This window comes from Stereum hirsutum (genome assembly GCF_000264905.1).
Source record: "Stereum hirsutum FP-91666 SS1 unplaced genomic scaffold STEHIscaffold_10, whole genome shotgun sequence".
Taxonomy (NCBI): Eukaryota; Fungi; Basidiomycota; class Agaricomycetes; order Russulales; family Stereaceae; genus Stereum; species Stereum hirsutum.
In genome coordinates this window covers 1,233,678-1,254,883 of record NW_006763140.1, presented here as the reverse complement: position 1 = coordinate 1,254,883, position 21,206 = coordinate 1,233,678, and the positions used below count along the sequence as shown (strand labels likewise).

At 52.6% G+C, this 21,206-nt stretch overlaps 6 protein-coding genes across 6 annotated transcripts; 3 read left to right on the top strand and 3 right to left on the bottom strand.

The window, feature by feature from the left end:
• Positions 1–1,289: 1,289 nt before the first annotated feature.
• Positions 1,290–1,855, top strand: STEHIDRAFT_112520 (uncharacterized protein; the record flags this gene model as incomplete). Its single annotated transcript, XM_007306082.1, has 3 exons — positions 1,290–1,379; positions 1,512–1,563; positions 1,623–1,855. 3 exons carry the CDS (start codon positions 1,290–1,292, stop codon positions 1,853–1,855), a joined length of 375 nt encoding a protein of 124 aa, XP_007306144.1.
• Positions 1,856–4,287: 2,432 nt separating this feature from the next.
• On the bottom strand, positions 4,288–8,034 carry STEHIDRAFT_112519 (DUF221-domain-containing protein; the record flags this gene model as incomplete). Its single annotated transcript, XM_007306081.1, has 15 exons — positions 4,288–4,385; positions 4,445–4,745; positions 4,820–5,208; positions 5,275–5,344; positions 5,416–5,559; positions 5,619–5,628; positions 5,685–5,756; positions 5,808–5,879; positions 5,948–6,011; positions 6,071–6,142; positions 6,213–6,600; positions 6,656–6,857; positions 6,897–7,630; positions 7,686–7,730; positions 7,939–8,034. 15 exons carry the CDS (start codon positions 8,032–8,034, stop codon positions 4,288–4,290), a joined length of 2,757 nt encoding a protein of 918 aa, XP_007306143.1.
• Positions 8,035–11,208: 3,174 nt separating this feature from the next.
• Positions 11,209–12,766, top strand: STEHIDRAFT_112518 (uncharacterized protein; the record flags this gene model as incomplete). Its single annotated transcript, XM_007306080.1, has 5 exons — positions 11,209–11,496; positions 11,553–11,767; positions 11,835–12,170; positions 12,235–12,269; positions 12,327–12,766. The coding sequence occupies 5 exons, from the start codon at positions 11,209–11,211 to the stop codon at positions 12,764–12,766; spliced, it is 1,314 nt and encodes a 437-aa protein (XP_007306142.1).
• A 343-nt stretch (positions 12,767–13,109) lies between these two features.
• On the bottom strand, positions 13,110–14,950 carry STEHIDRAFT_81844 (glycoside hydrolase family 5 protein; the record flags this gene model as incomplete). Its single annotated transcript, XM_007305766.1, has 6 exons — positions 13,110–13,543; positions 13,620–13,667; positions 13,724–14,518; positions 14,607–14,689; positions 14,768–14,787; positions 14,859–14,950. 6 exons carry the CDS (start codon positions 14,948–14,950, stop codon positions 13,148–13,150), a joined length of 1,434 nt encoding a protein of 477 aa, XP_007305828.1. The 3' UTR covers positions 13,110–13,147.
• Positions 14,951–15,246: 296 nt separating this feature from the next.
• Positions 15,247–16,505, bottom strand: STEHIDRAFT_81840 (ribosomal protein S5 domain 2-like protein; the record flags this gene model as incomplete). Its single annotated transcript, XM_007305765.1, has 4 exons — positions 15,247–15,392; positions 15,460–15,612; positions 15,679–16,132; positions 16,237–16,505. The coding sequence occupies 4 exons, from the start codon at positions 16,500–16,502 to the stop codon at positions 15,282–15,284; spliced, it is 984 nt and encodes a 327-aa protein (XP_007305827.1). The 3' UTR covers positions 15,247–15,281.
• A 1,212-nt stretch (positions 16,506–17,717) lies between these two features.
• Positions 17,718–21,102, top strand: STEHIDRAFT_122935 (uncharacterized protein). Its single transcript, XM_007306079.1, has 2 exons — positions 17,718–18,038; positions 18,157–21,102. The coding sequence occupies exons 1-2, from the start codon at positions 17,856–17,858 to the stop codon at positions 20,464–20,466; spliced, it is 2,493 nt and encodes an 830-aa protein (XP_007306141.1). The 5' UTR covers positions 17,718–17,855; the 3' UTR covers positions 20,467–21,102.
• The last annotated feature ends 104 nt before the right edge of the window (positions 21,103–21,206 follow it).

Here is a 21,206-nt window from a genome sequence, read left to right as displayed (position 1 = left end):
ACCTTGCGAGCGTCGGTTAGTTTCCCCCAGAGGATCGGACTCCGGGGTACTAAAGCCCCTGGACCACGACAAGGTCGACGCTCTCCCAGGGGAGGCTCGGTTGACGACGATGATGCCGGTAATCAGAGCGTCGAGCGTCTTGCACTTGAGGTCGTCTTACTCACACGCACACATCTGAAGGAAACTAAAGACACTGTCAGCGAAGTCGTGACGCTCATATCGAAGAAAAGACTCACCGAAACATTAATATATTACCGTGGTCGCACAATCACATGCCTGTCATCGAATCTAGAGGAAATCAGCGACGTAGGATTAAGAAAGAAACGTACCTTGTGAGCGTCTGTTAGCTTCCCTCCGAGGAGGTACTAGAGCCCCTGGACCACGTCAAGGTCGACGCTCTCCCAGGGGTCGCCCGGTTGAAGACGATGATGCCAGTGATCAGAGCGTCGAGCGTCTTGCACTTGAGGTCGCCTTACTCACACTCACACACCTGTAAAAAAAAACTGCACAAGACGCGTTAGAAAAGACATGTGAATCGAAGGGCTGATCCACTCACCTGTTAGTAGCGTCAGTTGGCTTCCCTCAGAGGATCGGACTCTGGGTACTAGAGCCCCTGGACCACGACAAGGTCGACGCTATCCCAGGGGACCGGTATTGAAGCTCTTGAAGCCCGGTGTCGCCTAGCTCTAGCACAGCCTCAGCCTAGCAACCCAGAGACCCAAGCCCAGTGACAGTAGCCCAGAGACCCCAGCACGAGATAGCCTAGAGACCCTCGGTGTCGATGTCGTGCTTGATGTCGGTGTCGGTGTTTGCGTCGATGTCGATGTCGGTGTTGGTGACGGTTGTCGGGGTCGATGTCGGTATCGTGGAAGTCGAAGTCGAAGTCGTGCTTGATGTCGAAGTCGTGCTTGATGTCGCTGTCGCTGGCGGTGTTGATGTCGGTGTCGGTGTCGCCTAGCTCTAGCAAAGCCCCACCCCAGCAACCCAGAGACCCAGCCCAGTGCTGCCAGCCCAGCCCGAGAGACCCTAGACACCCCAGGCCTAGATACACCGGCCACCCCAGCCCAAGATAAGTACCCTAGCACGAGAGACACCCAAGCCCAGAGAAAAAAAGAAACGCACCTGTGCCAACCTGGGCACTCGACGACTTGGCCTGACTTGATAGTGTCGGCGAGGACGAGGTGTTGGTAGTGGTCGAGGGTGGTGGTAGTGGTGGTAGTGGTGGCAGTGGTGGTAGTGGTGGTAGTGGTGGTAGTGGTGGCGGGTGGCGGTGGTGGTCGAGGGTGGCGATGGTGGTCGAGGGTGGCGATGGTGGTCGAGGGTGGCGGGGGTGGCGGGGTGGCGGGGTGGCGGTGGTCGATGGTGGTCGAGGACGAGATGTAAGTGGAGGAGGAGGAGGAGGAAGAGTAAGAGCACGTCAGCATATGGACGGCGTCAAAGAAAGATTATAGGACGCACCTTGATGTGAGTGACTAAGCGGGCTGGGTGGCGGAGCCGATGGTGGCGGATAGGCCTGGGTGACTATGGTGACGAGCGAGACATCAGTGACGGAGGAGGGCCACAGTGAGCGAGGAGCCACACGCACCTAGTGTTGATGACCATGACAGGTGGTCGCCAAATAGGATGGACGTCTAGACCAGAAGCCAAGGTGAGAGAGGAGGAGAAGGAGGAGGAGGAGGAGGAGGAGGAGGAGGAGGAGGAGGAGGAGGAGGAGGAGGAGGAGGAGGAGGAGAGGAGAGCGTATAGTAGAGTAGCGTATAGCAGGAGGAAGAAGAGAAGAGAGTGTATAGTAGGGGAAGAGGAGGGAGGAGGAGGCGGAGGAGAGGAGGGCGAGGGCGAGGGCGGGTGGCGGTAAGGAGGGAGGGCGGAGGGAGGGAAGGGGGAGTTGGGGAAAAACAAGACGATCCAGCCCGCCTTATATGTAAAATCCGAACCAAATCCCGTGCCTCAAACGCGGATCCCCAAACAACCTTCACATACAAGTCAACGAAGAATTGGAAATAACGAGTCTGCAATACGCACTAGCGGGGCGGTGTTGGGGCAGAACCAGACGGCCGCTATCCCCATTTGGTCGACCGTTTGGATGGCTTGCTGTTTGTGTCCATCGTAATGCTATCGATGGCGTTATTTGCTGATGTGTAGATAAGGTCAAAGGACGATGCCGGCATGCGAGCGGGAAGTGGAGGGAACCCGTGTGAGAAATCTCGTACGCCCATATCGCGTCGGCTAGAGCTCGCCTTCTTTTATAGAATATCACAGAATGTGAGCGATGTGGGTGGAGTCAGATATCGAAATTTACGTCTTCTGCACCAATGAAAGGGACGCGTCCACCAGGCTCAGTCGGTCAGTATCGCGCTGTGCTTTCTTCAACCGCGCAACCAAATAGAAAAAGGAAAAGGGAAATCAAAATGCCCTATCCTCACTGGAGGCAGCGCATCGGATAAGACGGACGGGATCCGCGCGAGGAACCCAGGATACAGTGCGAGGGGACAATGGGACGTCCTAGAAAGGTGAACAACAACCGTTCGATAGTCGGATGATTGGTCCGCAGTCCGCCCAGGCTCCATTCTACACGTGCGGAAAACGTGTAGAAGCGCTTCTAAATTCAAATTCAGGAGGGTTTCTAGGGGGATCCTGACTAAGCCATCGAGATGAACGACTTGACGAAGGCGGGTACGGCCGGGATCGGATTCAGATCGTCGGCAAATTATGAGAGCTCGACTTTTCTGTTGTTCGTACCAGCTGTGGCGGGGGTGTGTACTGTGGCCCGGCGTCGCCTGCGCATTGCGGAGACTGAGACGGTTGAGACAGAGGAGACAATGCAGAGAGGAGGAAGAGGAGGAGGAGGAGGGAGGGGGGTTCGGGGAATGAAGTTGAACGCTCACACATCCAGGCCTTTTATACGTTAGTCTATCAAGGGCAAAGCGAAGCAAGTCAAAGCGAAACCAGGCCGCATGCGCCAACTGATAAAGAATTCGGTCAAAGCAAGCAAGGGGCCACAAAGCTAAGGCCACGGATTGCTGTTCATGCCTATCAAATGTCACATACAGCGCAGTTGAACGCTCAAGTCGTCATTGAGCTTTGACCCTCACGCAGCGGAGTAGTCGTTATTGCGCTGTGCTCCACACGGTGTATAACATGAGGTGGCGACAACAGGGGGTAGTACGGGCTGGGCGCAATGGAAGGACTTACCAGAGTCTCACACACCATTCTCCGTTAATCCCTAGCCTACACACTGCTTGTCTCGTCGCCAACAATTCTCGGGAGAGTCGTATGTGAGGATAATATAATTGAGTCATATGCGACAGTAAAGGGATCCGAACCTAAATTAAACGAGCAAGTGAGCAAGGGCATGTTGGCAAGTAATGCAGTAAAATGGGATGAGAGAGCGACGAGCAAGAACGATCCAGATATCATTTCAGCTAAAACCGAGATTCAAGAAACGTAGTCCAGTGTCCTTTTCGAACCCCACCCAATACCGATAGCCCACCAACGCGACAAACGAACCAAAAACCCAACCCTCTGTTCCGAACCCAAGAATTACAGCAAACGATCGAACCTCATCCCATTGAGACCCCTATAGTATACTTCAAGTGTGTAAATCGAAAGAATCCGCTGAAGAGAAGACCCCAAAAATTTCAACTACGCATTATATACTCAACAATGGGGAGTAGCCAGGCAAGTCCAGAATCCAATGTCCAAAGCGGTTCCATATCACAACAACAGCGTCGACAACAGTGGGCGCGCGGGCCTTTTGCATCCCGCCCCCGAGCTTCTAGGTATACGTGTAGGGGGTTGATAGAGAGAGGTTGATGGTGGTGTGGCGGTGGCGGCAGTGGCAGGGAAGGTAGCGAGTGAGTGGGAGAGAGGAAGTGAGAGGGAGTGAGTGGGAGAGAGGAAGTGAGAGGGAGTGAGTGAGAGGGAGTGAGTGAGAGGGAGTGAGTGAGAGTGAGTGAGCAAGGAGGAGTAAGTGAAGGGTGCAGGATAATGAGGGAGTCCAAACATGTGCATGAATGAATGAAACGATAAGGTAGCGGTAATGCAAAGCACCAGAGATGAGGGAAAACAAGAACAAGAGCCAGTGCAGGAAGATAAGCAATACAAAAAGAGACGGACACAAACACAGCGAACGGGTCGCAACTCATCCACGACTCGGATAGACCTTATTATTGTCGTCCATACGCTCCTCTACCTGCGAAATTCGAGGATTCCGACTCCGGCACGTCCGACGTCAGCGTCGAAAACGTTCCCTGTCTCTGCGGATTAGGTCTATGTGTCGGTGCCTCCCTATTCCCATACATCGGTGCGGCCTGCGGTGGATATCCCATCTGCGGTGACGGTGACAGATATCGCTGCGGAGGTTGTTGCTGCTGCTGTGGCAAATACTGTTGTGGCGGGTACTGTTGTTGTGGCTCGTACTGATACGCGGGGAGACTCGAAGTACTGTTCGCAGGATAACCCAGCCCAGGAGCTCTCGGTAGGAGAGGCTGTTGATCGTCAAGTCGCGCGAGCTCGATCTCCGACGCAGACCCCATCGGCCCATGTTGCATGTACTGATTGTATCCTGGTACACGAGGAAGGGAAGGAGCGGGTGAGGCCGAGCGTTCGTTGGCGTAGAAGCCGTGGACTGATTTCGCAGGGTAGAGGGAGGCCCCATCCGAGAACGCGGTGACACCTGAACGAGCGTCCCAATCCAGTTCTCCACGGTCGCGTTGGTATTGAGCGGGATCGTACTCCAAGTCGTGCTATAATCGGCAAGCACATTAATCTCCTCCGATCCATGCAAATGTAGTGGAACGAGTGTGGATAAAGAACGAACCTGGTTGATAGCGGCAATAGTGAGACCACCAGGAAGAACCTGGGCATCCATAGCCTGTCCACCATACTCGTCCAACTTCGTCGTCTTGTTATTCAGCCTGCCCTTATACACCTCAGCCAACAGCGGCATCAACTTCGCATGCAACATCGGCGTGAAGAGGTCAGCGTGCAACGCAGGGTGACCGAACCTCTTCTCCAAACGGTTGCCCTTGCTATCGGCGCGTGCGGAATGGACCTTGGCTTCGAGAAGTTCTTGTTCGGTAGGGACGTAGTACCGGAAACGCTTGACGAAGACGCGGTCGATGTAGATTTTGAACAGTAGGACGATGGCGAACGGAGGGATCGTCGCGATCCATGCGAAAGATCTCCAACCGTACTGGAGGCCGATAGCTGGTAATACGCGACAATATTGAGCATTCAAACCAAGGGGAAGATGAGAATATGGCGAACACTTACTCAAGACCATCAGAGCGTGCATCAGCATGAGCGATACGAGCATACGATTGACTACAGCATTCCACATCCGCTACGATCGAATCATGCAGAGTAAGCCAGACATGTACGAATCGCAAGGCCCAGAAAAAGATAACTACTTACGCCACCAGTCTCGACTTTGGAGACGAAGACGAACATAAGCTGGTATTTGTATACCCAGGAGCTAATCCACATGACGACCGCACAAGCCACGGGGACGAGCGGTGCGAGCGGTGCAAAGACCAGACCGATGGCGCCCATGAACAACTTTGTATGGCAAGGGCCGTCAATAAGGCGTATATAGCACAAGCAAGGAAGGAGCTCACAATGTTGGAGCTGATGACACACGAGAGTAAGACGCGCGTTCAAGAGGAGGGTAAAGGGCAACTTACTAGTAGATAGAGTATCGGAAGTTTGGCGGTTTAGTCCATTCCCGGATATCACGAGGTGTACGACCAAAAACACTGTACGATGGTCAGTTCGTGGTGTACAACTTGATCAGTGCATAAACGTACTGGGTCTTGAATGAGATCCAAACAAGGTTGAGGATTTGAGCAAGATCGAACACAGCCAAGAGACCACGCAGACTATGGACAGGTGCAGGAAGTAAAACCTATCAATACAATGATACAGTTGAGCGTGAGGGAGAGCGCACGGGAAGAAGGTGAGCCAGTACGACGACTGATCGATGTAGGTCGAGTTGATTGTGGCCGGTAACGCTGACGGGGGCGCGTTAGCATTGCGTAGGCGGCGAGAAAAATGCTGCATGAGAGCGTACTGTCGAGATTATTAATAATGTCCTGGAAACTCTTGTGCTTGCCGATCTGCACCACGATCTGCTTGACGGAGTCTATACGCAGCGCGGCAACGCATATCAGGAAAAGTGTACACCAGAAAAAGATACCAGTGCTATGACGTACTGAATATGACTCCGATAAGCGTGAAGACCATCAACTGAGAGATGATCAAGAACGCAAAGTATCTCGCCAGCACCGCTCGATCCAGCCTCGAACTCGTTGAGACACCCATGTACTTCGACAGCCGCCTCATGATGATCGGCAAGACGAACCCAAAGAGGGCAGAAACGACGGATGGCAAGACACCAGAGATGACGTTGAAAGACTTGGGCGAGGCGGTCTGCCACTCGTCGAGGAAGGTGACGTAGGCCGTAAGAGAAGACAAGTTGGCCAAAAGAGAGATGATGAACAGAGGCACTGTGTTAATGAAGCAGACGAGGCACAGCCAGATCCAACCCATTGTCTGTTTCCTGACGATTTCGGAGGGAGATTTATTCAAGTTATCCCATATCTGTGGTACTTCTATGAGTCTACCGAAAAGACGGATAGTAAGGGTCTATACTGACTATGTCCTTGGGATTAGGTGCCAACTCGATGTAGGTGCCTTTTGGGTGTTTCTTCTCCAGCATTTGAGCAACGATATGGGCATAGGGAACAGCAGCCATCGATGCGAAGCCGTAGTTCTCCGGCTTGCGGTTCTCAATTTGGGCACGGGCTTCCTCGACAGCCCGTTCCGTTCGTTGAAGCTTTGCACTATGCGTTCGTGAGCTACGAGAGCATCATCTTGAGCGGAAAACAGCGACCCACGTATAATAGTCGATGGCGTCCTCCTTGCGACCGCCCATTCCCATGAAGCCGCCATGCCGAATCATAGGCCGCTCCTTCGCCAGTTTCCCACCCTTCAGATACCTAACCAGAATCTGCTCGAGTTCACGAACAGTCTGATTGTGGAATTCGATCAGCTCCGGTAGACGTCCGACGCGACGTCCGATATGGACGGAGGTGGTTGGGTAAGGAACCTGTACACTCTCGAAGATAGCTCGAATGCCCTCGTCTGACTGTAACTTTTTCGGCACTTTGGTGATAGCCAACGTCCGTGCGTAGAACGACTGCACGTACTCCGGTGATCGATACCACTGTCGCCGGAGTCGGACCATCTCTCGCCAATTATACCAGATCCCTCCGCAGACGATCAGTGTTATGATGTAAACCATTCCAACATGCACGAAGAGGAAGTTTCCGCCGACGTCCCGAATGGTCATCATGGAGAGAGCATCCCTGTCGTCCGCAGCCACGTTCTTGAGGTTATAGACGATGTTGACAGGAAGGATGACAGCACAGACTGCGATGGCGATTAACGAGAACATGTATCGCATCATCCGGAGAAAACGAAGGAATGTGGCGGCATCAAGACCGATTTTGTCGACAAGTTCTGGTTCCTTTGTCCGTACTACAGGAGGGATCCAACCGAAAATGGAGTCGGACATTCGTGGGGGTTCCTTGTCGCCGACATGGTACTTGACTTTGGGTTCATAGATGATCTGTGGTATCGTGAAATGAATATTACTCCTAGGGTAAGAGGTTGGCTGAACGGACCTTGTTGTTTGGGCGTAAGATATTGAAGGCAATGATAGTGCCGAGCTGAACATAAAGCAGCGCATCATCAATACCATGCGGAATTCATACGCCGCTCCAGGACAACAGACGCTGGCCACGTTGACAACGTTCTCAAGCAGCTCAAAAAATTAAGCAACGATCGAGAGTGACTGTCGACTGGTATCCATATCCGAAAAGACTGAACAGTCTCCTGACGTAGTAAGGATGGCCCATGCAATCGAAGTGCACTCACCGATACGGCAGACATAATTCCGACCTGAGAGGCCACGGCCGCGGGCGCCAGCGTCCGCTGTTGTGAGTTTGTGAGTACGTCGGTAAGGTTCGACATTGTTCAGAGAACGTTCAAGAAAAGGGGGTGGGGCCGGTGGACGTCCAGGAATGATATGGGTCGTCGCGACTGAGTGTAATTGTCTCTTGAATAAAATTAAAAGACTGGGTGTTGCGACTATGGGTGCCGAGCGAAAGAGTCGACAGTGGGTTACGATAATTTGGGTAGGAGCCAGCCGGAAAGAAAGATAGACCGGCGAAAGAAGGTGGACGTCGGTGCAGAGGAGAAGGAGATGGATGCGGACGGCAAGTCGCAGCTATTTCGTTTCTCCCACGGGGCGCTACAATGGGTCGCTTACATAACATTCGCCCCTTGCGTCAACAAAGGCGGTTCATCCCCTGAGCACCGTTCTCTTTCTTGCTCCTCACCGAACAATAGTTTGTGCTGCGTGTAGACTGAGAATCCAGTCCTTGTGCTGCTGCGCTTTGGCGACTTATTTTCTGAGGTCTCGAAATGGCTCCTGCTACTCTTACTGAAGACTGCTGACTACTGAGCCCCGAGAGGACTTCGTATGTACGCGCGATGGGAACCATCGCCTATTCTTACCTGCCTTGAGGTACATCAACATCTCACACAATAAAAAATGTCTTGCCATCAGCCAATACTGGACAACTTTCACGCTTGCTAGACCCACTCACTGCTTGCCCACGCTTGCTTGCTCCATGCACAGCCATACGGAACTGAGTAAATACGCGCACCTACGACATAGAGTCAGCACCCCAGCAATGCTATAATATGGCTCTGAAGCCCTTCGTGGTGTCGTACTGCACGCGCTCGCTCAAACGTTGGTCTGATTCCGATCGATTGTCGGATATAGTTTGGACACTTCCCAAGAATAGTGTTCGGCCTGAACGCGAGTTGTGCGTGTATAATCGTTTCCATGCCTCCCGATGCTTTATTGATCAACTGCTTCGTTGTTCTTTTCTGATACCAGACATGGTGCATGATACTGCATGTTCTGGATATTCTTGGACCACAGGGGACAACGCACTCGGCTCTCAACTGGCACAACATCGTACGAGCCTCTATTTCTACACAGGTCAGAATTATTGTTTGCTCTGATACCTCATTCGTACTTCCACAAGGTTACTCGTGCGAGAAACTCCCAGCACCCATCTTCGGCTCATGGATATTTTCCCGGTGCTCCTACTTATCTTTCATTATCCCGACGAGACTAAGCTTTACGCACACCCATTTGCGAGGCCCTTGAATTCTGCATGCATTCACATTGTCACTCATCCGCCGACCGCAGCCTCTGGCTTGGCACACGAGCCTCGTCGTTTTACAACTCATCTCTCCCGATCCCCGGTTGAGAGTAGATTTAATACCCGTAAAAAGCAATCGCAGACACGGGAACCTGACCGTACTGGCCGTCCGAGTCTGTGTCTGTATTTATGCAGGTTTGTCATGCTTTCGATAACCCCGCGTCAGGACCCCTGGCAATAGAGGGCGAGGTCGTCCACCGACCCAGACAATTTTGGGCCAGTTGGTGGTGGAAGGTCGTCCGTAGGACGGACAGATTGTTTGGCACTTTTGGGGGGTAGGGCGTTCGCCATTCCGAACAAAAACCGCTGGAGGCAGCCGGCTCTTAAATTGGTGGGTGGCGTCAGCTCCAGTTTAGGTAGCGACGCCCTGGTTATTCACTGTGTGCGCCTCTCTGGGGTCTCTGACGGTCAGAAGTGCAGTCTGGGCCACATAAAGGGCAAAATAAGCCTCACGATGTGCTGAAGAAGCAAGGCTGGAGCAGGCCGGTTATTGTTGTTGCTTCCTTTTTCTTTTTGGAGGACATCCGCGAGATCCGGACAAAAACTGGGGATTTGGCCTACCTACGTCTAGATAAATTTTGGCCGTTTTCTCGAGTGCCGCGGACGATCTCGACCTCTATTGCCAGGGGTCCTCCCACGTCGCCGAGAGATGAAGCCCACCTCGGAAAACTCGTGCAGAACGCTGTGATTAGCATCAGTTGCGTCCATTTACTCATTAACCTTGACTTTCCCATCCATTGGTCTCTGCTTCAGGGAGGAGGCCGACCGAAATTAGCTGCGGACGGCATCATCCCACAAATGTTGATACCTTGACAACTTCATGATCAATCCGATGGACATGGGTCGCGGGGCATTTATCTGGAGGTGAGCCAGGGAGCTGTCAAGACGCATGGATACAAATGTTCACCCAAATCATTGCCCGTCGCAACTGCTCCATATATTCTGTGCAACGGCACTGTTGACTTTGTGTGACTTTTTGTACACCTCGACAGAGCCCCAACCGACGAAGTAGGCTTTGTGTGAGTAGCGATGCTCTGGGTTTCATAAGGCCGAGGTACGGACCGCCATCCTCTCCGCCACTTGAAATATCTGATTTGTTCCGAACATCTGACTGATTTCCGGCGACTCTCTTAGACTAGGGTGGGAAGAGCGGTTGTTGTGGCGTAAGGACAATTCACTGCCTCAGATCCGGTGCCACACTAAGCAAGATCAGTCCAGCAGGGTTTTCCTTTGTGGCCCTGCCATTCATTCCCCGCTGCTGTCCTCTGCTCTTTGATGACCACTGTTTTGACGACACTGCCAACAGCGATCTGTCCTATTCTTTCTATCATTGACGAACTTCATACAGAAAAAACATGGCCTGCCTCGTGAAGACTGTTCGATCGCTGGACCATGCCTATGGCTGTTCGGGCCCGTTCTTGACATGCATTAGCACCTGAGTCCCTGCATATACCTGAATATAGATCAAGATGACCCATTTTTACAGCCCGTGGCCCCAACTAAATGTTGTGGCAAGGCCATTCGTGATAATGCGGGTAGATGCCTTGTCCCGCTGTTAATCCACTAGCAGCGCGTCAGAGTCGGGCTGGACAATGAATAACTACAGTTCGGACCAATTCTAACCCATTTTTGGTGCATAAGAGGTCGACCGTACGAGCCTAGCCCTAGGCTGTCCATCAGCCCCCTACATCGTGTGCAGCAGACGCACGAAAGTAGCAACCCGCGAACCACTTCACTCAGACCCCGATTGGCAAGATATACTTAGACATACCTCATTCCGTCGTCCGAGGGATGGTGGACTCGCGCTTGAAGTTGCTGTCCACCATGCGCGCCTGTTGACAATACCTATTTAACACCTTCCCGTTTTGCCTGGATCTATTGACAACCCTCGCCAGTTCTCTGCCATTGTATGTTCTTCCTCTCGTTCATATTCACCTCGACTTGGTGGGCCTTCTTGGCCCAACCCACTGCAGCTTACACATGGGCATTCGACAACTCTCCGACCCAGTGCGGCCCTCTGGCCGTGTCTATCCTCGACGACACGGGTGGCAACCCACCCTATAATCTTCTCATCGTCCCGCATGGCCCCACCCCATTGGCCATAGAGCCTAGAACAGTCCAAACTCTCACATTCAACACAAACACAGAGCTGAACTTCACCCTGAAATATCCAGCCAGGTCTCAGCTCGTAGCAGTGGTGAGTGTCCAACAATTTGTGCACATCAAAAGCCTTGACCAAAGATGATGGGTCAGATGAGTGACCAGAGCGGGTTTGCGTCAGGAGGAACAAGCGCGGCATGGACTGTCGAGGAACCTGCTCCGGGGATCCCGCTATGTTTCGATCAGAGCCGCAATGAAAGTCAACCCTGGGACTTTGATATTTCTCCTCAGTCCGCCGACTCGTCTATTCTCATCAGTTGCGGATCGTACACTCTCGAATGGAACACAGGGGATGGAGTGGTCACGGGGTGTGCACTTTCCTTGTCCGTTGGTATACAAAGTGGCACTCTGAACCGACCCTTTCATTGCTCATAGCACTCCGAACTTCGTCGGAATAATACCCTCCGGCGAATCCTTCAACATTAGCGGTACACCCCACAACGGCCCACCACAAGGGCTAGACTGGATAGTCCCACTCAACCCAGGGACGGACTTCATACTCGTCGCGGGAGATCAAAGCGCCACAGGCTCTGGTGGCACCGTGAACTACGGCATCGAAGCAGCCTCTAGCCCTCCTAGCACTGCCTGCCCCGCGCAGTTATTCTCAACAACATCAGGTACACCAGCTGGGGGCCCTCCGACGAGTAGTGTCTCTTTGTCTACAGGAAGCATCCCGAAGAGCACTGCCACATCGTCTATACCTCCGGAGAGGTATGTCTCCAGTGCCTGTTCGGTGATGTTGAGTCTTGGAATAACCATTTTATGCTATTGGCAGCACGGATCACAAGCCAAATATAGGAGCCATTGCTGGTAGGCCCAACTTTTGGTCGTCACTAATACAGTGCTAAAGTCTAGATTATTTATTAGGTGGTGCCGCTGGCGGTGGAGTTGCAATATCTATAGCCTTTCTTTCTCTCATTCTCTGTCTGCGACGGCATCGCAAACGCCGTGAACAGATCGACTTGGACGGGCCACCGGTCTTCATCACCAACGAATTGGAAGTACCACCGGTTACATCTGTCAGACCTACGTCGTTCAACCCGTCGATGCTCTATGCGAACCCAGAGATGACCTACTTGGAGCGACCAGAGTCAGAGGCACAAGCTAGCTCTTCTTCATCTGCGCCACCCGCTGTGAACAACACCAAGCGAAAGCTACCCGTACAGTCTCCCAGAACGTCTTCTGGGTCGAGGACAGAGATCATCATTCGACACGTAGATTCTGGGAGGGTAGAGATGCCGGAGGTAGCGGAACGACCAGCAACTATCGAACTGCCTCCATTATACGATGCGTCACTCAAAGACTAGTATCCTTATTATGTGTCTGCGAAGGATATACTTTCATAACGACTTTATAGGTTTGTGACGACGAATTGTTTGGAATCTGGATGCTATATATATGGGACTACATATTTCTATCGATACGGGTTCATGGGCTTTCCGACGACCAATATACCTAGCTTCTTCTGGCGGCGAGTGGCACAATCCCACGTTCATCGTTCTTGTTTAGGATCATCGCATCGAGCAATTAACGGCACATCTTTCGTCTGTACCACGTCTACTTTCCAACCCTGTTGTGTAGCCCTCTGGCCTTGAGAGCGGCGCCATAGTTCGCCTGGGGCGTCTGATGGTACAACCATACTCATGCGACCCTCTTGATATATTTTGTTTCGACATCCTTTACTTAAATCAAGCCTGAGACAGCCCAGCGTGTTCCCTCAAAACTGCATTTAGCCCCTCTCGCTTCTCGCACTCCTCGAACCTAAAACTTCTCGCCATCTCCTCCAATCGCGCTTCGTCCATTCCTCTGAAATACTCCGCCCACTCCTTGACAAGAAACTCTGCGACCAGCATCGTCCGAGCAAGCCTGTGCACCCGTCCCTCGAGGTTCCAAGTCGGCCACGGATACAAACGAAGATCTTCGTTCGGTACCGCCTCCTTGATCATGTCTATGATGGGCTGGTAGATGTGCTTGATACCTGATTCATCTGCGCCCCACGCGTCTACCGCAAGACGTTGTTTTCGATCGAGGAAAGGCTTGAAGTGCCGCATATATGGCGTTGACGGAGAGACGTAGACCATGCCCTGGGAGATGACGGGTTAGGTTCGAATACTCTGAGATTATGAAGCGCTGGAAGTATAAGGTCCCAGTGAGATGTACCTGGAAACCGATGTCTTTGTAGAGCCAGATGCTCCAAGAGAGTTTATCCTAAAGACAGAGGTAAACACACGATTCAACTCCAAGGAGCCCTATGTCTAACGCACCTTCTGATATAGATCGAGCTGATCCTTCAGCACCATATACCTCCTCTCATTGATCGCCTCCGTCTCGCCACCCTCATACTCCTTCCTTGCATACACAGGTCCCCACTCCCCGTTCCAAACACACAGCCCCCTCTCATCCATCCACTCCCTCTTCCTCTTGTAACCCCTCCTCATCTTCTCCCTCTGCTCCTCATCGCCCACGTAAACACCACCCTTCGGAAACCCAAACACCGAATAATCATGTATCGCATACGCTACATTCTCTCCCCACCTCTCCCTCACATCCTTCGGAAACTTCCCAAAATCCGTCGCATATGTATTGCCATCCAAAAACAGTATATGCCTTTCGTCCACGTTCCGAATCGCCTCAATCGCACGATCATAAAACCCCAAGAGCCTCGCAAACTCGGGATGCGGATCCGCCGGTTCGTTCAATAAGTTATACCCCGCCACCCACGGCTCGTCCTTATACCTCTCCGCGATGCGCTCCCACAACCACACGGCGCTGTCCATGAAATGTTTGTGTTTCCAGAAATTGGCGATGTGGACGCCGGAATCGCAGTGCCAGCCGCCGTTCTGGCCGCCTGGGACGGCGTGGAGGTCGATTATGGTGTAGATGCCTTGGGCAGCGCAGAGGGAGATGACGCGGTCGAGATGGGTGAAGGCGTTGGGGAGGAGGACGCGTGGGTTGAGAGGCGATTCGAAGTGCCGGTAGTTGATGGCTATGCGGATGCAGTTGAGGGAGAGGGATCGGAAGAATGCGGCGTCGGAAGATGTGAAAAAGTTTTCGAGGAACTATATGTGGTTGGATGAAAGTGGAAATTGGTACACGGAGTCCACGATGAGACGAGGGTCTTGGTGGATTGATAATTGGCGTACTTACCTTGTCGAAGAAGAACGCAGCCTTCTGTTCGCCCAGTACTTCTGCCAGAGCCTCTCGGATCTGAAACTCACAGCCAGGAAATCCTTTACGAGCACAACGCACGGTCCGTTCCCATCAGCCTCTATTCATGTGAACACCATTATGCCTGCAGCCCAACGTACCTGTAATGAAGTTTTCCATGCTGCCGAGGGCCTGCGATGAGCGATCATATATTTGCAAGAGAAAGCAGGTCATGCCAATGTGCAGTCGTACCACATCCATCCACCCAATCCTGCTCCTCTAAGGACGACTTCAACGCCCTGCGCATCGACGATCTTGGTCCCAGAGACTCTGAGGAAAGACATGGTGCTGGTCGATGTTGAAGATTCCTTGGACATTTATTGGACACTGAGCCCCTATTTATAGCTCCGAGGAAAGAGCGACGGTCGAAAGGGCGGTCCGGGACAGTGCAGAACAGTACACATGACAAGCAATGGGCTCTCCGCAGGAGATAAAATAAGCAGAGAAAGCAAATATACCTCGGATGTCATATTTTGGCGGATGGCACAAGGTCAGTCGGTCGACAGAGCCTCCAGCAGAGATACAGATATAGTAGACCGATTTCGCCTTCGTGACCAAGGTACGGCAAAGCAGAACAAGCGAGGATGATCTTGTTTTGGATTGCAAAGAGTATCATCACCGTACAGCAGCAAACCGAGACCGTGCTTTCTCGTTACGACGTACATCCTCGTCTTTGAGTTTTACGGTCAAAGCCACCGAGAGCTCTGATGCGTACTTCTCCCCGGTCTACAACCGAGGAACAGTATGAGCAACCACGAAAGAAGATAGGGAGTATAGGACGGATGGGGCGCACATTGATCAAACTCTTCATCAATTCGAGGTTGACTTCTCCTGATCCTAATAACCGCATCCCTTGCAGGTTTGCACCAGAGTATATGAGCAAAAGTCGGAAAGGGGTGGCCGCCTCTTCTTGCGATGTTGCATCGAGGTAGTGTATTGGTGGAAGCTAAGGCCCGCTTATGTTAGTTCTTGTCCTCAAACTTTTACGGAAACGGTGAACGAGAGTGCGCACCAGATTCAGCGTGACGCAGACCGGCCACTTCTCCCTACCGTTCAACACCTCGCCCTCGTCCCAATAGTCTTCTAGTTCGAAATCTGTTGCAGCCGCCACCTGTCTCGTATCAAACCCGCTTTTGTTGTCTTCATCCACATCCATATCTGCCCTTCCCCCGCCGAATTGAGCACCGCCCTTGGCATTCGCGCGATACTCGATGCTCCGTGTCCGAGGGACCTTCGTGTCCCATAGAGCCGCACGGGCGGCCATGAATAACGCATCATATACATTCCCAGAGTCGGAGAGGACGACGAGATCGAGTGAAAGGAGCCATGCTTTCTTTCCTTTGATGATCCCGAGAGTTGAGGGATGGAGGGACGGATGTGAGAGGGTTTGATGCAGGAGTGTGGTGTAGTCGTATTGCAGATCATCCAATGCACCAGTCGAAAGGTGGGGATATGCGGATGGTGAGCTATCTTTCGAATGACACAAATCATGAGTATCATAGTGCTTCCATCTTCGAGCATCCACAAAAGCCTATCCTAGAACCAAGAAATATAGGGATACGCAACGCACCAAGACACAGAGCACACTATCCGCCCGTCTGTTTTTCCACTGACATTCTCCACCTCAAGCTTCACGGCGCCCAGAACCTCGGTCCCCCCTCCACTACTACTATTCTTCCCGATGTTAACGCGCACGCTGCCATTCGCGAGGGGCGCGACGCCTGTTTCGATTGCGATGGAACGGTAGTCGTATAGGGGACGTCCGTCGGCACGACTGGGGCTCGGTGATTGCAGAGAAGTCTGGATATACGTCTTCTCTGATTTTGATAAAGGCATGGCCGTTAAACACGACCTGTCGTCTTTGTTGAAGATGAAGGAAAGGAAGTGAGTGTGGGTGTGGCCCAAGATGGAAGAGAATATTTGGCGAATATCAAAGCGCGCCAATGCGTCGGTCCTGGGTGGCACCGAGTTGTCCGTAACCTGCCTTGTGGCGGGAGTCGATCGTTTCTGAGTGCATACAACGTCCTTCAAGATGCATCGATGAAGGGAGAGCCGTCTTCGCATGGCTTTGGTCAGGGTATAACTGTGCTCCTAAGCCTGTTTTTTTTTTGCTGCTAGTATTCTACGGCCTTTGGCCCAAGGAACCAGTGAGCAGGCCGGATGAGTCGTATCCCCATCTGTATCTTCTAGGGATAGTTGTGAGGCCTTGGTGAGGCCTATCGTTGCAGTTGACGATTCTGGTGAGCCTTTCATTTATTCATGCTTTGAGTGACTTATCATCAGACTTTTCTGAGCAACAGTACCCATCATCATTGAGGCTTGTGCCTGGAACTACCCAACCTCGATGTCCTACAGTCGTAACACCCTAATTAGGTCCCCTATACAACACGCCATACTATGAACGCCATGCTGCTCGTCATTGTTCAGATCGCATCCGAGTCCAATGAAGCCTCGATGAATGCACGCGTAAAACAGCCTCTTTTAGTATGTTCTCTTTCCCATTACTTGACAACAATCCATCGAAAAATCAAACTACAACATCAGCACGTTGCGATCCACTTGCAGGTGGATCGAGCAGAATTTTATCCGCTGTCTACATGCAGTATATCGTCAGCCCATCTCAGAAGTTGCTGACAATATGGCGATCCGCAATTTACCTGCAAACAACCCACAGCCCACTCAGTTGCACATGGTGCTGATGGTCCCCAAGACGAAGTTTATTTTTATAGTTCCAGTAGTGATTTTAGTGAATCTCACTTTACAGTCGAAGTTAATTGTTTCCTTAGAGCAGCCTCTGGAGAGTGGATCAACCAGCCTCCTCCGAAATTAGCCTTCTCGGAAGGCCTCGGGGATGACAGGTGCTAAAGCCATCGAGCGCGTATTGCTATGGCAACAGAGCGGGCGACGATGGGAAAGGCTCACATCTTTTCATTTTCGTCATTTCCCAGTCTGCTTTAGGCTTGTCTTGGCGGCTTTCTCGTGCCTCGGCCGGACATTGCCTAGGCCTCGTGAAGTCTTTTCCCAACGCACTCTGCAGGCAATTGTGCTCCCTTTCATCGTCTTCTTCCATTCCCTTATGCCCAACTGCTGATTCGCGGCTCCTCTGAACCACAGAGCCTGCCTTCACCCCAACCGTCTCTCTCTTACGCAGCCGGTCCAAGCGCTCTTCACTTTCGTTTTCCGACCAATATGAACAACTATCCAACTCGCCGGCCTGGCAACACCTCCAATGCGTCCCCTGCCCAACCCATCAATCGCGACTCCAATGCGCTCAGGGCGTCTGTGCTCGATGCGGCCTTGCAGCTCGGCTTTGGCACCAACAGGAGCATTGCGAACATGATATTCGACGTCGTAGATGAGGACGACGAAGAGGTGCGTTATGTCCTTTCCTACTCACTCATCTTTCGTTTCACCGCACACCATTCGATTTATATTTTATTCTTCCACCTCCATATTCTTGTTCGGTTTACTAACTGCTCTTGTACGGCAGATCGCCTCACCTGGTCTGACTTCTGCCTCGACGGCTACCTCAGACGAAGCTACGTTGTCTCCTTTTCCCATACAACCCGATTTGCCCGGCCAGTCCCTCGATCCCAAATTCCTCGCACCATCATCAAACACCGTCTCTGATGAACAGTTACGACTTCGTTCCGCTCCGAGTCCCACTCCATCTACTGTTCGTTCGAATAATAAACTCAAGAAGTCACGGAAGGATGGATATGAAAGCGCGAGCGAGGCTAAAGAGAGGAAGAAGTTGGAGAAGGAAGAGAAGAGGTTGGAGAAGGAAGAAAAAAAGAGGGCGAAGAAGGCGAAGAAGAATGCGGGTGATGAAACGGAGTACGAGACGGACGGTGGGTACATGTCGGAGGCTGCGGCGGGGAGGAAGAAAAGCCCCAAGAAGAAATCGAAGAAGGCGAGTGATGATGCACACGCTCCCGCGGGCGATGACTACGACACGGACGGAGGCTACATGTCCTCATCAAGTCGCCCCAAGCCATTCCGCTCAAAGTCGTCCATCGGCAAAAAATCAATGGAGTCTGGCGACGCTTCTGATGGCGGGTATGTTTCCGACAAGAAGAAGCGCTCACTGTTCCGACTTGGTTCCTCGAAAGGGTCAAAGAAGGGATCTACACCGGAGGCTGCTGAGGCGCCCCCGCCCGTGCCTATGATCCCGCTTCCCATCGCTGAACGATTTGCCTTGACTCTTGATATGCCTGATTTCAGCTCCAGGAGCAACACTCCCGTCCCGCCCTCTGTCTCTTCGCGTTTCGGCAGCTTCGACACGTTCACTAGCGAGGAGAGCCGTGGTGGCACTTCATTCTCTCCCACCAGTACTGACCTCCATTCTCCGATTCCTCCGGTGTCAGAAGAATCCACTCTTCCATGGGCGCAGGACGACATCGCCGTCGGTGGCACTCGTCCCACGCCACCGGAGCGCCAGAACACGAACGAGTCCTCGCAAACTACCGCCTCCGAACCTGTACCTCTGTCTACCCACCCGACTCCAAGCCGTCGCGTGCGCTGGACGCCTTCAACCCAATCTACCAAGAGACCCAACATCTCTCTTCCGCTCACCTCTCTCACCTCTTCTCCAGATTCAGGAAGCTCCTCACCGGAAGCACAAAATGACTTGTACCGCCAACTGTCCATTTCAGCTTCCGCCTCCGCCAGGCGAATTCCCTCTCCATTGCACCTCAACCCTCGCCCCATGCCTTCCCCTGCAGGATCAGAGTTCTCAATCGTCACGCCCGGAGATTACCTTCCCACCCCTTCCTCAGGCGATCAGAGCCGCAATCGCAGCCCAGCTCGGAGTCCGCGTGCTCATCTCGCCACATACGATCTTCCTCCTCCTTCCCCTCCTCCTCAAGGACCCCTCCCCCTCCCCCCTCCCACAAACTCGCCCCCCTCGCCTTCACACCTTCGTAACCCAGCACCTACTCGCCCCATCCCGGCCCCTCCTCCTTCATACCCTCGCCCCATCGGCAACGGCATAAACCCTCCCTCCCGGGCACCCAGTCCCGGCGGCCTGATCCAACGTGGTCGCCAATCTCCCTTCCCTACCCGTCCCATCCTCCCCGCCGAAGAATCACGAGATCTCGTGCGACGGACGAGTTTCCAGACGCCCATCGGCGGCGCGCATGGACGGATGCCAATGAGATCCGCGAGCGCGATGAGTATACGACAGGATATGGCCGTTGGTGGTAATGGTGGTGGTGAGCGGTCGAGAGCGGCGGCGCCACCGGGGGCTTGGGATACGCGTGGTGGGAGGAGGTATGGTGGGTCAGAGGAGTCTGCGCTGGATTATGATTATGAGGAGGAGATTGATGCGATGGCTGCTACACCTGGGATCAGCGTCGTCAATGCTTCGGAGGATGGCGATGATGAAGAAGAGTACGAGGCTCGTATGCGGGACCAGGAACCCGACGAGGATATCCGTCCGGACGTGGCTCAGTTCTTTTTCGCTTCTGAAGAGGACAACACGACGACATCCACCTCTGGCCGTACGCGCTCCATCTTCGTCGAATCGTTCAACGAAGAAGACGATGCGTCCGTCTACCCTCCCACATCCGTCGGCGAGCCTCAGGGTGGGTACCTAGTCTCACCTTACGAAGACGGAGACAGGACGTCCGTGTGGAGTACGGGCACTGGGACTACTGGTGGCGGCTTTTTGGACGAGGAGAAGAGCGAGATGGTGAGGGAGAATTTCGTGAAGAGGGTAGGGCAGATGTATGGGCCTGGAGGCAGGGAGAGGGAACGAGAGGTGATCCCACCTGTCCCAGCGCTTCCGAGACGGTTCTGAGTTTGGATTTTCCTTGGCTGGCTTCGTGTCTCTTCTCTTTCCTCTCCTCTCTCTCTCTTCTTGGACTTCTTGCATCTTGCATCGCCGGCCGCGACATCGGACACCGTTCAGGTCGGACATTCACACTTCAACTTCATAACTTGTACCACTTTTTTAGGCCTACACTTGAAGTGCGCCACCCGCATACTGATACCTGTGACTCGGGCTTCGTCTCACTCGCTCGTTCTTGCCGCATTGCTGAATTTGTTCATATGTACAACGTTCTATCGGCTGGACCTTGAACGACCACCTCCGCTCGTTTCGTCTGGTTACTTGGCTGCGTCTTTATCCCTTTTTTTCTCTGTCGGTCGTCGCTCGCTTTCGTTCGCTCGTTTTCGTGTGCTCCGCATTATTGACTCCTTCGTGTTAACTCTGTAGAATTATATACCCACCCTTCGCTTTTCTTTTTCAAGGTTCGCACCGTGGTCGGGTCTTCATTAACATTCTTGAAGCAAGAGGCTTCTTCCGCTCTTTTGAACTTGAATGTACCACCGACTTGGACTTGCTTTTCTGTACCTCGTAGATTTTCGGGCTAATACTTGAAAGCCCTGACCACCGGTTATATCACACTTACATTTTCTGGTCGATGTTCGTAGCAGTCATTCAGCGCTTCTGGTCTCACAGCGACATTCCTTTTGCCACGGCAGTGTGAACCAAGCGGAATATATAACATATAATCTGAAAAATAACACAACCAGAGC

Coding starts and splice junctions, on each gene's coding strand:
- STEHIDRAFT_122935 (XM_007306079.1), top strand. CDS start 17,856: ATGAACAACTATCCAACTCGCCGGCCTGGCAACACCTCCAATGCGTCC. Junction 18,039..18,156: donor TAGATGAGGACGACGAAGAG/GTGCGTTATGTC, acceptor CTTGTACGGCAG/ATCGCCTCACCTGGTCTGAC.